General features: G+C 44.0%; 1 protein-coding gene across 3 annotated transcripts in view; it reads left to right on the forward strand.

Moving 5' to 3' along the window:
* RHOT1 (ras homolog family member T1) overlaps positions 1-15991 on the forward strand; it is a 55834-nt gene that overhangs the window by 6101 nt on the left and 33742 nt on the right. For all 3 annotated transcript variants that reach the window (XM_053375197.1, XM_053375195.1, XM_053375196.1), the window contains 6 exons: positions 4713-4771; positions 6558-6639; positions 11419-11462; positions 13337-13390; positions 14262-14314; positions 15283-15391. In XM_053375197.1, the coding sequence (XP_053231172.1) occupies positions 4713-4771; positions 6558-6639; positions 11419-11462; positions 13337-13390; positions 14262-14314; positions 15283-15391 (401 nt within the window). Of the gene's footprint in view, positions 1-4712; positions 4772-6557; positions 6640-11418; positions 11463-13336; positions 13391-14261; positions 14315-15282; positions 15392-15991 lie in introns of those variants that run through there.

The raw sequence follows: 15991 nt of genomic DNA on the forward strand, positions 1-15991 counted from the left end.
CATCTCTGCAAGTCTTGTTACCAGCGTTCAAAATAGGCCAGGCGTATTTTACACCTGACTATCTGCCACTTTGCAACCAAGTGAGGATGCATGCCTGGGGAACCTTGGATCTGGACTGTTTTCACACACTAGCAACACATCATGTAGTATTCTCTCCGTTATATTTTATCTGCACAATCGGAATTAATTTCAGGAACCAAAAAGCCATACTGAAAAATGCAACTTTCGAGGCATCTAGCCCCTAAATGGCAACTAGGTGTTCCGTTTTGGCAACTGTAACCCTGGCTTAAGGAACCATTTGGCCCTTAGCTCATGTATCTGAGTTTCTGACAGTGCTTGTTATGTACAGTCTCTGTTGCTCCTTGTTCGAAATAAGGAACTACTGATTTGTGAAGAAAGCTCTCTATTCCTGACCTATTATAGTTCACGTTTGCAAATTTAAAGCTGACCTGCTTTCCTTTTTCCCAATAGTCTACCATTTTTCTGTGCTACTTCACCTTTTTTAAAAAAAAAATTAATGCAGCCTTTTTATTATAGCATCCTTATTAAAACATGGATCAGATCAAATGTGTTCCAGAAACATGGCACATTTCCAGGCACAAAATCTGCTCATCCTCTTAGTGTTTCTGATAAGAATAATGTGCTGACCTGACTGAATAAATACTTGAGAAACTAGCTGCCGTACTTGTCTGGGGATCTAACGTTTGGTTCCTAATGGGTGTCTTGGAATTTAATTGAAAGAAATTTGAGAAGATGTAGCTCTGAAGGAGACTGACGTTGCTGAAGGAAGGAGAGCAGATTAGGCAGTAGTGTGAGAAGCAGGGGCATTCCCCACGCCTGAAGAGAGAGAGGATCAGATTTTAGGAAAGGGGGGTAGAAATGGTTAAGAAGCAGCAGGGCAGATCTTTATTGGAGACCCGAGGTGGAAAAAGCTGTGTGACCAGGGATGGGGGCAGAGTAATGCCTTTAAAGAAGGGATGTGGAATTTGTAAGCCTCCAAATATTGTTGGACTACAACTCCCATCATCCCTGACTAGTGGGCTTGCTGGGTGGGGCTGATGGAGCCCAACACAGGTTTCCCATCCCTGCTGTGAAACAATGGAGGAGAAGATGCCTCCAAGGCATAGCTCTGCATTTGCCAGCAGTAAGGACAGCTGGAATGGGAGGTTTCAGGCAAAGCTCTGTGTTGTTGGATTTTCATAATTCTATATTGAAAAGTTTATGAATTACTTTGAGTTGATTTTGTGGCGATTTTTGTAACCTAATACTTGGTTCAACGGGTCTTTGGGTCAGGATATGATTAACTACCTAACTATCCCTGATACTGTGATCCTAGCCAATCCCAAAACATAATGTAATTGATGCCAAAATTCATTGTGAAGATTTTGCTGAAAGAAGCTTTTATTTAAACTTGAAAGGCAGCATCAGCTGAGAGGCACGTGCTGTAGTCTTCTGGCCAAATATCACACAGAGAGGATAAATGTTGGTAACAGAGAAGAATTGCACAAGATTCTTTAGAGGAGACAGTCCATACTGTACAAAGATATTACTCCCGAAAGTATTAAAGGTAAAGGGACCCCTGACCATTAAGTCCAGTCGCGGATGACTCTGGGGTTGCAGTGCTCATCTCATTTTATTGACCGAGGGAGCCGGCGTACAGCTTCCGGGTCATGTGGCCAGCAGGACTAAGCCGCTTCTGGCGAATCAGAGCAGCGCACGGAAATGCTGTTAACCTTCCCGCCGGAGTGGTACCTATTTATCTACTTGCACTTTCATGTGCTTTCAAACTTCTAGGTTGGCAGGAGCAGGGACCGAGCAAAGGGAGCTCACCCCGTTGTGGGGATTCGAACCGCCGACCTTCCGATCAGCAAGCCCTAGGCTCTGTGGTTTAACCCACAGTGCCACCCAAAAGTATTAGGAAGCTCCAAATATTTGTTGTCTTAAAAATTAAGATTAAGTTAAAAGTATAGAAATCATTGGGACGCGGGTGGCGCTGTGGGTAAAACCTCAGCACCTAGGACTTGCCGATCGCCAGGTCGGCAGTTCGAATTCCCGCGGCTGGGTGCGCTCCCGTTGCTCAGTCCCAGCGCCTGCCAACCTAGCAGTTCGAAAGCACCCCCGGGTGCAAGTAGATAAATAGGAACCTTACTAGCGGGAAGGTAAACGGCGTTTCCTGGTGCTGCGCTGACTCGCCAGATGCAGCTTGTCACGCTGGCCACGTGACCCGGAAGTGTCTGCGGACAGCGCTGGTCCCCGGCCTCTTAAGTGAGATGGGCGCACAACACTAGAGTCAGACACGACTGGCCTTCGGACAGGGGTACCTTTATAGAAATCATACAGTGGTGCCCCGCAAGACGAACGCCTCGCAAAACGAAAAACTCGCAAGACGAAAGAGTTTTCCGTTTTGGAGGTGCTTTGCAAAACGAATTTCCCTATGGGCTTGCTTCGCAAGAAGAAAGCCCATAGGGAAATCTCCGCCGGCCTTCAGAAGAGGTCCTGGACCTCTTCTGAAGGCCGGCGGGGGGCAAAAGTCTTCGCTCCCCCCCGCCTGCCTTCCTGGGATAGCGGAGAAGCGCAGCGCGTTTCTCTGCTATCCCGATGGCTTTTGAAGGCAGGCGGGGGGGGGAGCAAAGAATTTGGCCCACCGCCGGCCTTCAGAAGAGGTCCTGGACCTCTTCTGAAGGCCGGCGGGGGGCAAAAGTCTTTGCTCCCCCCCGCCTGCCTTCCCGGGATAGCGGAGAAGCGCAGCTCGTTTCTCCGCTATCCCGATGGCTTTTGAAGGCAGGCGGGGGGGGAGCAAAGACTTTGGCCCACCGCCGGCCTTCAGAAGAGGTCCTGGACCTCTTCTGAAGGCCGGCGGGGGGCAAAAGTCTTTGCTCCCCCCGCCTGCCTTCCCGGGACAGCGGAGACTTCTCCGCTGTCCGGGGGCTTTTAAAATGCTGGCGGGCGGCAGCGCAGCGTTCGCTGCCGCCCGCCAGCATTTTCAGATCGCCCCGGGACAGCGGAGAAGTCTCCGCTGTCCGGGGGCTTTTAAAATGCTGGCGGGCGGCAGCGCAGCCTTCGCTGCCGCCCGCCAGCATTTTCAGATCGCCCCGGGACAGCGGAGAAGTCCTTGCCCCCCCCCCAGCCTTCAGAAGAGGTCGGGGGACAGACTGTCCCCGGACCTGGTCTGAAGGCGGTTTCCCTAGGAACGCATTGATTGATTTTCAATGCATTCCTATGGGAAACCGTGCTTCGCAAGACGAAAAACTCGCAAGAAGAAAAAACTTGCGGAACGAATTAATTTCTTCTTGCGAGGCACCACTGTATAAAGGTCAAATCAAATGGGCCATGGAGTTGTCTGTGCCTTCTAGCTATCACTGTCTTTCCTACACTTAGAACAAAAACTAATAATACAGTGGTACCTCTAGTTGCCAACACGATCCGTTCCAGGGTGCCGTTCACACCCCGAAAAGTCCGCAACTAGAGCGGTGCTTCTGTGCATGCGCGAAGCGCACAGAACGCTTCTGCACATGCGGCGAAACCCGGAAGTATAGACTTCCGGGTTTGCCATGCTCGCAAGCCGAAAAGAAGCAGCATGAACCTAACGCAACATGAGGTATGCCTGTAATACACCAAGAAATCTGAATTCTGTTACTTGTTTGGATTGTGCAAATTATGCAAGCTGCACAATGCCTTGGTTAGCATGATTCTTAATTTTCAATTTTCAATTAATACCTCTGCTTTTAGCTGGAGAAAGAATGAGCTATCCAGGGCATTGAAGCCCCACCACTGGAAAGCGTATTTTAGAACCCCTTTGCCTTCTGAGACTTCGTCAGGTGGTGTCCACATACTTTCAAGCTTATTTTGGAAACTGCAAAGACTATAATAACGTTGTCCCCTGCCCCCCCCCGCCATTTCATTAAATGAAGACTGAGATGTTGAGGAAGCTGAATTCTGTACCTAAACCACATTTTGCCCTTTCTCTGCTTGTGCAAAATGCTGCAGAACCAGTTTTGTCCACAGCCCAATTAGACGTCCAGAAACTGGGACTCATCCTGTCCTGGTTGTGTGGAAGTCTTTGCCTTGAAATCTGCATTGTGACATCTCAAGGGCTTTCCAAGTATCTGCCTTACTGTCATGTTCTAAAAAGAGTCAAAATTCTGGATGCTTACCCTGGTGTATTTCTCACAGGATTTGTTCAGATTTGGTACTGCTTATTGTTAAAGTTTAACTTTGCACCAAAATATAATAATTTGCCATTCGCTGAAAAGCCGTTTAATCCGTTCTCTAGTGTAGAAGCAGGCAACCTGAAGACAGGGCTGGTCACTATCCCTGAAGCCAAGTAGACTTCAAAATAGTCACTCAGTAAGACAAACTCTAATTTGTCAATTGTTAAATTAAACTCAGAACTCAGGGAATGCGAGGGTTTTGTTCTTGACAGAGTAGTGTTTGTTTTATACTCAAGCAGGAATGTTTCTTTCCCATGCGATGCTCTGTTTATGTGAATTGTGCTAAGGCACCTAGAAATCATCCATGCCCCTTGTTCATTTTATTTTTGTATCTGTCACTTAAAAAGAAGAAGAATCTTTTCTTCAAGCAGGGCTTGTCCACACTACAGATTTGTTGCTGGTCAGTTCAAATAAAACTTCATGTCACTCTGGCCTTCTGCCAAAATAAGATGTGTGGTTATGGAAACCCTCTGCTAATTTGTGTGTGTTCAAATTTCACAGCCAGAGTTGGGAAGACCTCACTTATTATGTCTCTTGTCAGTGAAGAATTTCCCGAAGAGGTAAGATGTATTTGTTTTAGGTATCTATATATTTCCTGAGCAACAGCGTCCTCTGGGTGTGTTGCAGTTTCATGAACAGTTTGCATGATAATCAACAATTCCATTAGGAAAAGGTTGTGTTTTTTTAAGTCCCATAAAAGAAGTAGAAAAATCATAAAATCAAACAATGCATTATGCAGTTACAGTGATACCTCGGGTTACATACGCTTCAGGTTACATACGCTTCAGGTTACATACGCTTCAGGTTACAGACTCCGCTAACCCAGAAATAGTGCTTCAGGTTAAGAACTTTGCTTCAGGATGAGAACAGAAATTGTGCTCCGGCGGCGCAGCAGCAGCAGCAGGAGGCCCTATTGCCTAAAGTGGTGCTTCAGGTTAAGAACAGTTTCAGGTTAAGAACAGACCTCCAGAACGAATTAAGTACTTAACCCGAGGTACCACTGTATTGTTTTTATGGAATCTGAAGGATTGAATCTGGAGATCTGCCCACACAACGCAGTTGTGGCAGAAGCTGACATTTCCCCCAAGGGGCAGATGAACCTTGTTGATGAGGGGGGAGTTGGCATGGAAGACTGAACAGGTAAGGGGCAGGCGGCAGAAAATGAGGCAGAGACACCTTCAGTTCCACTCACGGATGATGATGTGAACAGCCTCTGCCTCCTTTTTTAGCCATCTTCCCCCTGTACTGCAGCCAGTCACAAGGGGAAGGTTGTTTGGGAAGCTCTGAGGATGGGGCAAAAATGTCAGCTTCCACAAGCTCTGTTAGTCAGTCAGATACCCAGACCCAACTCTGCTTTTCTTCTCTCTCCTCTGCAAACACCTAAAACTCTAACATAGGTATTAAAATATGTTTTAATAAAGATCAGTAGCTGTCGGAAGGATGTTTGCAAACACAAAACAAAATAAAATGCAAAGGACTTTATGCCATTAGGGTGCACTGCTACTGTTTTATGCATTTCAAGTTGATCGTTTGTCTGCTGGGTTTGGCAATCGATTTCATTCACCAGCCTGCACGGTGATACTAGTATAATTCCCATTAGGATAAAATCTGTCAGCATGCTGGGCTGAATGAGCGCCAGTTCACCCAAGCATTTGCCGAACTTTCACTACCCAGCTTTTAGTGATGACTTTTATTGACTGGTTTTTGCTATCATGGATGGGGGTTGCTGATGTAATTCGGTTTTTTTTTAAAAAAAGTATCATACTTTGTTGTTTTAATGTGTTTTTGTTCTGATATTTTCTTGTACAACACCCTGAGATTTCTTCAAAAGAAGGGCAGTATATAAATTCTGTAAATAATAAATTACATGGTAATTTACAGAGATGGTGAAATACTTGGCAAAGTCACTGACTGGTCTGAGAACAGCATTATTGTGATCCATCCTGTTGCTCATTCCAGACTAATGAGAAAAACAGCCAATATGCTAAATATTTAGTGGGATTTCATAGCTCAATCCTGTTTATCTTGATGTTCATTGATCAGGGAGATACATAGCCAAAATACTTCAAACTGATTCATAGCTGAAGTTTATGTGTAGAAACCATGAAATGAATTTAAAATATATTGGACTATTCATTACAAAGTGCTCAATTTCAAAACCTGGCTTTGCCAAAATATTCAAGGACTTGGAATTTCCTTGATGGAGGCCGTAAAACCATGCAAGTGTTAAGGTTCTGAAATATGTTAGCTAAATTTCCGTTTGCTTCAAAGGTTTCTGATTGTATTTATCAAGTCTTCTTTGGCATTTGGGCTAGTTTCAAGAATGCTCCTTTTTCGCAAATGCAGGTTCCTCCACGAGCAGAAGAAATCACCATTCCAGCTGATGTTACCCCAGAGAGAGTGCCAACCCATATAGTGGATTATTCAGGTAATGGATCTGATGATTTGACAGATTTATAAAACGAAAAGGTGGTGGGAGAGAGAGAGATCACAATATAATTGACTGACGCTATAAAGGAAGATGGTGAAAAGTACATTTACAAGACAGAGAACCAAAGAACCAAGAAACTCCCTCTGCCTATCAACACATAAAAGAGGCCACAGGCTCCCTGCCTCTATAGTTCATGTATCCTTCCACTGATAAACTAATATCCCAAACACTCCCCTGATCCCCACAAACATCACTTTTTTCCTTATTCACACCCATATAACCCAACAGATGGAAAATGCTCAATTTTTTAGCCAGGGGCTAAAAGGCCTTTATTCAGATGTATGAAAAGATACCTGGCTTAGGTGTACATTTTGTATTGTTATTAAACCCATCTTTAGTTGTGTTTTTTTACTGGTTTTAAAACTCTCTTAGCTGTTTTTATAAATCTCTTTGAAATGTGTTTGGAAGACAGTTCAAAAATTATTGTTGTTGTTGTTGTTGTTGTTACATAAATGGAAGTAGCTGCTTAGATACCCTGAAATATGGTTTGTGCTCTTTGGAGGGCTGCCTGTAGTCACATGGTAGTTGAGATGGAAGATCTTGGACAGGAAGATTGCTGAGAAGGCTCCTGGCAACTCTTAGAGTCTCTTCCAGGTATAAAGTGCCTGGCTGCTTCTCTGCCTGCCTGCAGCTACCAAGGCACCTGGTATTTAAGATGGATTTAATGTACATCTGGCTAGGTGCAGAACTACATTAAAGGTAAAGGTAAAGGTACCCCTGCCCGTACGGGCCAGTCTTGCCAGACTCTAGGGTTGTGCGCTCATCTCACTCTAGAGGCCAGGAGCCAGCACTGTCCGCAGACACTTCCGGGTCACGTGGCCAGCGTGACAAGCTGCATCTGGCGAGCCAGCGCAGCACACGGAACGCCGTTTACCTTCCCGCTAGTAATCGGTCCCTATTTATCTACTTGCACCCGGGGGTGCTTTCGAACTGCTAGGTTGGCAGGCGCTGGGACCGAGCAACGGGAGCGCACCCCGCCGCGGGGATTCGAACCGCCGACCTGACGATCGGCAAGTCCTAGGCACTGAGGCTTTAACCCACAGCGCCACCCGCGTCCCGCAGAACTACATTAGGTTCTGCCAAATACTTGGAGTAAAGCAAGTGTGTTTTTAATTGGTTGAATAGCAGTGCTTCCTATTTGTACATGCACTGTAAACCCTTGTGCTTTATTGAGACAAGTGGGTGGTATCCAACTAACTCGTTGCATCAGTACAAGGATTTTCACTAGCGCAACAAAACCCTCCGCCCGGCACGCCCTCCTCAAATCTGCTCTTGAGGTTTGGAAGAACCCTGGGAACAGATATAGGTGGATGCAGGAGATAAAAGTTACATTGCCCAAGAGGAACATGTTCTTTGGATACCGCACAGTGTTTCCATTCTAGCAGTGCTCTGACAACTATATTGTCTCATCACGGGAGTGTTTGAAGTGAGAGAATTTATGGAAAAAATCTGGAGCAGTTCAGCTCTCAGCCATCTTAGCGGGATTTCCACCCTTGCTTTTTGTCTGAGTGAAGCAAGCCCTTGCGTTTAGCTTAACTGTTTTGGCATTCCATTTGTAGGATCATTTGTACTCCGGTAACTTTTTGAATAGTTAAGGATAAGAATGAAAGATGATGCAAAATTCAAAGCAGCGTCATCCATCAGAATGAAAGTTGAGGTGCACATACAGAGTACCATCCTGTGAATCAAGGACTAGCTTTACATTCTCCCTTGTTGTCAAGGAGGGCCAGCTGTATATATGTAAATGGAATGGAATAACTTTTTGGCTATAGCTAAAATTCATTATCTGGCTACATGCGAAAGTGTTCTCAAGCACAGTGGTTAGCTAGTTTTTTTGTTGTTTTTTTAAAATAATTTTTATTAACAGGACAATCACATCACATTATCCAAATCACATTAGTTCCAAATTATACAGCCAAATTTTAAATTTTATTGGGGGTACCCATACATCAAGCTCCGAACAAGTCCAAACATCACTTATATTGCTGCTTTAATTAAACAGTTCTATCCAGTTCAATCCAGATAGTCCTTTATTACTTTCTTCATCTTCTTGTTGTTATCATATATTCCTTTCTTTGCGAACTCTGATGATCTTCACAAGCAGATTAGAGACAGGCATCCTCTGTGTGGGTTTTGTACTCTCCAAAGATCATATCGCTCAGGGACTGCCGCCATTCCACGCTTCCATAAAAAAATTATCTTCGGTCTGTCCTTTAATTTTCTCAGGCTTACCAAGTATATCAGGAGGGCTCTGTCAGGATAAGATCACATTCCAACCAACATTCTCATTCCAATGGTCCTGATTCTCCTCCCCCTGTCTTTCTTTCTCAGGCAAGCCTGTCTTAGCGAGACACCATTTTATGCTGCGTCATAAAATTTTCCTCCGTTCTCGTTGTTTAGCAATCATCTCTTTAACTATAATCCACTCTACACAGTTCTTGAATTCCTGCTTGTGGTTAGTCCGTCACTCCGGTCACAGAGATCCATTAATCAGCAGACTTATCTCCCGAATGTTGCTTGATGTATGTGCTTTAGCTTCATTCCAATCGTATGTTTCCAATTATAATTCCGAGCTAAAGCGAACCAGCACACGCTGATTGGAATCGGCGTCAGGAAGAGCCGGCCTCATCGAGGGCTCAGCCAAGTGACCGGCACCCCCTTCTCTCGAATCCGGGGGTGCGTTGTGGACACCGCTGGCAAGGCAGCCCCCCCATCTCCTGGGGGGGGGGTAGGAAGACTGCATACTTCCCATAGCAGCCTCTTAATTACCTCGTATGGGTCGGAGAGATGTTATTGTCGGCCATCTTCCAATGCGCCACCTGGTGGCCCCCCAGTTAGCTAGTTTTAAAGGTATAGCCCTGCTATAGATAATCACAAGTTTCTGTGTCACCACCCACAGCAGTACTTGGGGGGGGCAGTGTGAGGCTTACAGCCTAGCCAGGATTATGTAGGACTAACTGAGATGCCTTAAAGCTATGGCTTTGCAAATCCCAGTTCCCAAACTTGTTCCAGTTAACCATGCAAAACAGAGCTTTTGCCTGACAGTTTTCTTGAACTTGTAAAGTTTTCGGTTGTCTTTCCTATACGGTCATACCTCGTGTTACGAACGCTTCAGGTTACGTGTTTTCGGGTTGCGGACCGCGGGAAATCTGGAAGTACCGGAACGGGTTTTTCCAGGTTTCACTGCATGCGCAGAAGCGCTAAATCGTGCTTTGTGCATGCGCAGAAGCCCCAAATCGCACTGGTGCAGACGCGGCGCTTCAGGATGCGAACGCTGCGGGTTGCGGACGTGCCTCCGTCTCAGATTATGTCCGCAACCCGAGGTTCCACTGTACACTTCATTTCCTAAACTCAGTGTCTTGTTCAAGCAAGAAAAACAAGCGATTCTTCCCCATCTGTCTCAGCATGGCTCTTAAGATGGTATTCAGGAAAAGACATCTTAGAAACTGCTTTGGAGACTGTGCTGCAAGAATTCTTTTCTCTGTGACATTCTTTCCTAATGACAGTATATACTTTTCATTCTCATCTAAATTATTTTCCACTTCCATGTGATTTCCCGTGGGAGCGGAAGGCTAAAAAGCATGTAGCCAAGGATATTTCCACGTTTTTGGATGAAACCACACAGGAAGAGTGCCCCAAGTCTTTATTTTACCAGTGCAATGAAGCTGTGAGATAAAACATGCACATTTTAAATAGTAAAACTGCCGTAAATTCACATATGTTCATGGCTATGTTGGAAAACAGTAGTAAAATTGCTGTCGCTTTCTGAAAAAATCCTCTTGCATAATGTAGCCACAAACATTGTGAAAACTACTAAAGAAAAAAAATGTAAGAAACCTGGTCTTTGATTAAAGAAGGCCTGAGGAGATGATGATATCTGCTGGAGGCGATATAAAACTTTTTAAGAAAGGTGAATGTGTCAGCTTTAGACAGAATGCATTTTTAACTGAAAACTTGATTCCGGTTGGCAAATGCTTCTCCACTTAATTAGCAGTTTTCATATACTGTATTTTTCGCACTATAGGACGCACCGGCCCATAGGACGCACCTAATTTTTTTGGGGGGGGGGAATAAAGGAAAATAAATTTATTTTCCCCCCCCCAGGTGCGGGGCTGGGACGGAGGAAGCCCGAGCTTCACCCGACCCTAGCCCCCAGAACATGCAGCTCTCCACAAGCCGTGGGAGCCCAGCGGCGGGCTCCCACGGCTGAAGCTAAGCCTGGGCGCGTTGCGCCTCCCCGCTGTCCCCCGATCCTGCGGGGCTGGCGGGGGGAGAGGCAGGCTTCTCCCCGCACCCAGCCTCCAAAGGACGTTGGGAGACAGCAGGATGGCGTGCTGCGCCTCCCCGCTGTCCCCCGATCCTGCGGGGCTGGCGGGGGGAGAGGCAGGCTTCTCCCCGCACCCAGCCTCCAAAGGACGTCGGGAGACAGCGGGATGGCGCGCTGTGCCTCCCCGCTGTCCCCCCAGCTTGCGGGGCTGGCGGTCGGGCTCTCCTGAAGCCTGGAGAGCAAGAGGGGTCGGTGTGCACCGACCCCTCTCGCTCTCCAGGCTTCAGCGAAAGCCTGCATTCGCTCCATAGGACGCACACACATTTCCCCTTCATTTTTGGAGGGGAAAAAGTGCGTCCTATAGAGCGAAAAATACGGTACCTCATTGATTGAATCATCACCATCACAGAACAAACGAACAATAACAAAACTTCTCTTGTTTTGCACAGAATCTGAACAAAGTGACGAACAGCTCCATAATGAAATATCGCAAGTGAGTCAAATGTGCCTTTTGCGCCGAAATACTTTGTTTTATATTTGCCTTGTAAAACAGTGTCAGGGTGAAATTATTTCCACATAAGAAAGGCTAGACTGGCTTTAATTTACTCTGGAGTCATTCAAGGGCATAGCTCTCTGAGCACAGTTGTGGGGAATTGGTGCAGCCTTTAAATAACAGGCGACTGATATTTATTTTATTTTTTTGTATACGTGTAGTGTAATGTTCATAAGGATCCACAAGTTTATTTCTGCAGAGAATGATCTAGTTACCTTGCAAACCCTCAGACCATGGGTAGGCAAACTAAGGCCCGGGAGCCAGATTTGGCCCAATCACCTTCTAAATCCGGCCCATGGACTGTCTGGGAATCAGCGTGTTTTTACATGAGTGCATTTTATTTAAAATGCATCTCTGAGTTATTTGTGGGGTCTTTCTGGTGTTTTTACATGAGTAGAATGTGTGCTTTTATCTAAAACGCATCTCTGGGTTATTTGTGGGGCATAGGAATTCGTTCTTCTTTTTTCAAAATATAGTCCGGCCCCCCACAAGGTCTGAGGGACAGTGGACTGGCCCCCTGCTAAAAAGTTTGCTGACCCCTGCCTTAGACTGTAAAATGCTCTCCTTCACTACCTCCGGCCATTGGGTTAGATCATTGGTAACCAACGTGGTGCCTTCGAGATGGCCAACAACATTGGCCATACAAGCTGGGGCTGGCAGGAGTTATATTCCAGCAATATCTGGAGAACACCATGTTGGCTGTGTCTAGGCTGAAAACTGAAATGCCTTGATTGAGGCCAGCTGTTGGATGAAGTCAAGTCCTCAAAGCTCTATCTTTTATTTTTAAAAAAATAATGCTTTTCCAGCCTAAAAGCCAGAACCATGCAAGAAGTAATCTTTGGCGTTTTCCATTTTTTACCGCATGAACATATTGGCTTGGATCCAATGAGCTGTGAGCAGAATTTTCTCACTGCCTGCACACACCATTGCTCCCAAGGTTTGGGACACACCCCATGTGGCATAGGATATGATGATAAAATAGCTCAGTAGGTAGAGCATGAGACTCTTAATCTCAGGGTTGTGGGTTTGAGCACCACGTCGGGCCAAAGATTTCCTGTATTGCAGGGGGTTGGACTAGATGACCCTCGTGGTCCCTTCCAACTATGATTGCATGACACACCGATTAGGGCTTTCCCGTGCACAAGTACAACTGCCTTTTGCTTGAGCTGTTGCTCTGTGGCATCCAAACCAATAGGCATAAGAAGCAAGCCTTTTCTCTTAGGCATAGCTAACTCAGATGCTGCTGCTGAAAACATACTTTCCGCCTTCTTCATAGAACATCTTTTGGATAGATCTTTGCAAAACCCTTTGGAAGAAAAAGTCCTTCCCGTCAGCTTTTTTTTTGTGCTGACTTAAGTGTTGAAGGAAGCACATGCTTGAGATCCATAAACAAAAGATAAATGCAATTAATGGTGTTTCTGGCCTAATTTAGGCAGAATAATCTTGCTGCAACAGACTGCAAGATTCCTCCACCTGATCTTGGGTGATTCCCTACCTCTGGCTTTCTCTTAAGACTTTCTGTGGATGCAAGGCATTGCAGGGGACTGGACAGGAAAGGAAAGATTGGTTTTGCAAACTGGTCTTCAACTCGCACAACATTCACTACAGCCCAATATGCAGATAAATGCATATTGTCTATTTGTGTCATCTTGATTTTAGTTGTCGACTGAATCATATTCATAAGTAAACCTCTGCTTACAGTTACACAGCTTTTACCATTTCCACCCGTAATGTATGCTAAGATTTGTTCTTCTAGGCGCTAAAATCTCGGAAGACCTTACCGTCCTCATCTGGCTATTTCTTCTCTGTTCCAGGCGAATGTAATCTGCATAGTATATGCAGTTAACAACAAGAATTCAATTGAAAAGGTATGAGGAAAGCATGTTTGTTGCGTTCTAGCTGGTGTTCATGATGTAGCCGACCCCTTGAATGTGCAAGTTTATATTTAAGGCATCCAGATTCTCATTTGGAAAAGCTTTGAATGTCAAGACGTGGTTTATCTGAATATGCCAAATATCCCCCCCAATACAGCATTTTCAATCTTGCAAAGTACATTACAACTGCCTTGGTGCATTGGCCTTGGTGCATTGGCCATTTAAGGAAGAGTGTGGGGGATAGAAAAAGCTAGCATTTTTGTAACCTGACTGCATGAACATTTTGCATTAGAAGGGAAGGACTCCCAACTTCCAAAACACTGAAATAATGATAAAATGCACTGAAACACAAGTTTCTCTGGGTGGAGATTAACTACGTTTCTGTGCTTCTTTGAGGTTCTGGTTGTTGGGGATGCTGTTTGACTTGCTTTTCCATTCTTCTGGTGTTTCCATAGTATTAATTCTGGAAAACCTTAGTAGTATTTATCATTTCTGTCAAAATTAAATTCCAAAAATCTTGCACCAGCTGGCATTCCCACCATAAATGATAATACATACCAAATTTATTGCAACCCCTCCAGCAACTGGGCAATATTGAAAATAACATTTCTGACATTTGCAGAGCAGTGTGATACCATCTGTATAATATTTTAAAGCATTTTCCACTTAAAAACTCGAAACTGTTTTTTAGGGTCAGGATTCCCAAATTTTATTCCAATTCTTGGGAGGAATTTGTCTGCCAGTCTTTTCAAGGGGTTCCAATACTCATTGAATCCAGAAAGCATGTGGTAAAACATTTGTTTCGTGTTGAATGTAAATAATGCCCAGTCTAATATTATTAATTAACATTAATTTGTTGATTTAGGTAACAAGTCGATGGATTCCTCTCATTAATGAAAGAACAGACAAAGACAGCAGGTACATAAGTTAAAAACAATATAAATAGATTAAATGCAAATCTGAGACTATTCTACAAGCTTTGCTGAAGCAAAAAGTGTCAGTATGAAATAAGGCCTAAACACTTACTGCTTAAACACTCATGATCTACTTTATGTGGCGTTTATACTGTATTTGTCTTTTATTATTTGGGCGATTGTTGTTATGAACGTAATATTTATAGTCTCTGGCGAGCTGCAGCGTTCTGACAATTACTTATCTAAGGGCAGTAGATGCTTCACAAAACACTTTATTTCTTTAAGCCTAAATAGTTAAACTGTTACGCTATCTGAAGAATAGTGTTGGAAGCTGAAATTGCAATTGCGTTTCAGAAGAAGGTTGATGATAAATTCAAATTACCTTCTAAACATTTTTTCTTTGCTTGGCTTAAATCAGGTCATATCTTAGGCAAACACTTCAGGAAGCTGTTTTTAAGTTTCCTAAAGTTTTAAAAATGACATTTTCCAATTAGCTTGTACATTATATGGGGAGACTTTGTGAATATGCTTAATACACTGGGTACTTTAGTGACTGTATAGTACATGAATTTGTACAGAGGTTACTTAAAATTTCAAGGCTGCCTTGTTTTTAATTATTGTGCACTTAATTCATTTTTTGATACACACGCTGGAGCTCTTGGCTTTGGCTGTAAAGAACTTCAAAGTGAAGTCTTTTATGACTTAGGTTTAGCAGGCATTGTAATTTTCATTGGCGAACTGGTTTGCTAGTCATAAATATTTTTCCAAGGGAAATCAGAATCTTCAATTTTGCAAATGCTTGCTCTAGAAGAAGACCCAGTTTTACTCAGACTTGTTTCATTTTTACCAAATTGAAACACAAACCTGCTTATAAAATAGTTCAGTGGACAGTCATAATGATGGTAGTATTATAAGGTGCCAAATAACTGCTATTATATTTGATTGCGAAAACTTTTCTCAACTTACTTTCAGGCTGCCTCTTATACTAGTTGGGAACAAATCAGATCTGGTTGAATACAGTAGTATGGAGACGATCCTTCCCATTATGAACCAATATACAGAGATAGAAACTTGCGTAGAGGTAAACAAGCTTTTTCTTAGCATTCACAGTGGCTTAATGGTTACGTTGTTAACTTTAATAAGATTTGCTCACTTTAATACAATTTTATTAAAGTGGTTTCCCGCACTCCATAGCCAGTGCTCTCATCAAATTCTTATATTTCTGCGATTCATGTTCTTGTTAACTTCTAGTTATGTTCCAGTTGTTATAATAATCACTTAGATAACATCTGCATTCTTTATGATTTCTATTCGTGTTGTTACATTATTTAACTTTTGATAGGATTTCAAGCGAGGAGCTCTAACTCTTTTCAACCTGTGTGTGTCCGTCTAATATGTCCCTCTTCTGTTTCTCTTGGCCTCTTGCAATGCCCTTGAAATTCTTCCGCTGCTATTGCTGTCCTCCCAGTATAGCTCAGGGCTATACTCACATTTGACAATGCCAAAATGGAGCCTTATCTTCCTGTTTCCCACACCACTCCCCTTTCCCTGGGTGTCCTGTCACTTTTTTCTGTAAGCCGCGATAGAAGGGCCTGTGCATGACAGAACATTTACATGACGTTTAGCACAAGCTAGTTTATTTCCATCAATCGCTCTGGGAAATTAAGACAGTTGTGTGACT

This window comes from Podarcis raffonei, chromosome 2, assembly GCF_027172205.1.
Source record: "Podarcis raffonei isolate rPodRaf1 chromosome 2, rPodRaf1.pri, whole genome shotgun sequence".
Lineage (NCBI taxonomy): Eukaryota > Metazoa > Chordata > Lepidosauria > Squamata > Lacertidae > Podarcis > Podarcis raffonei.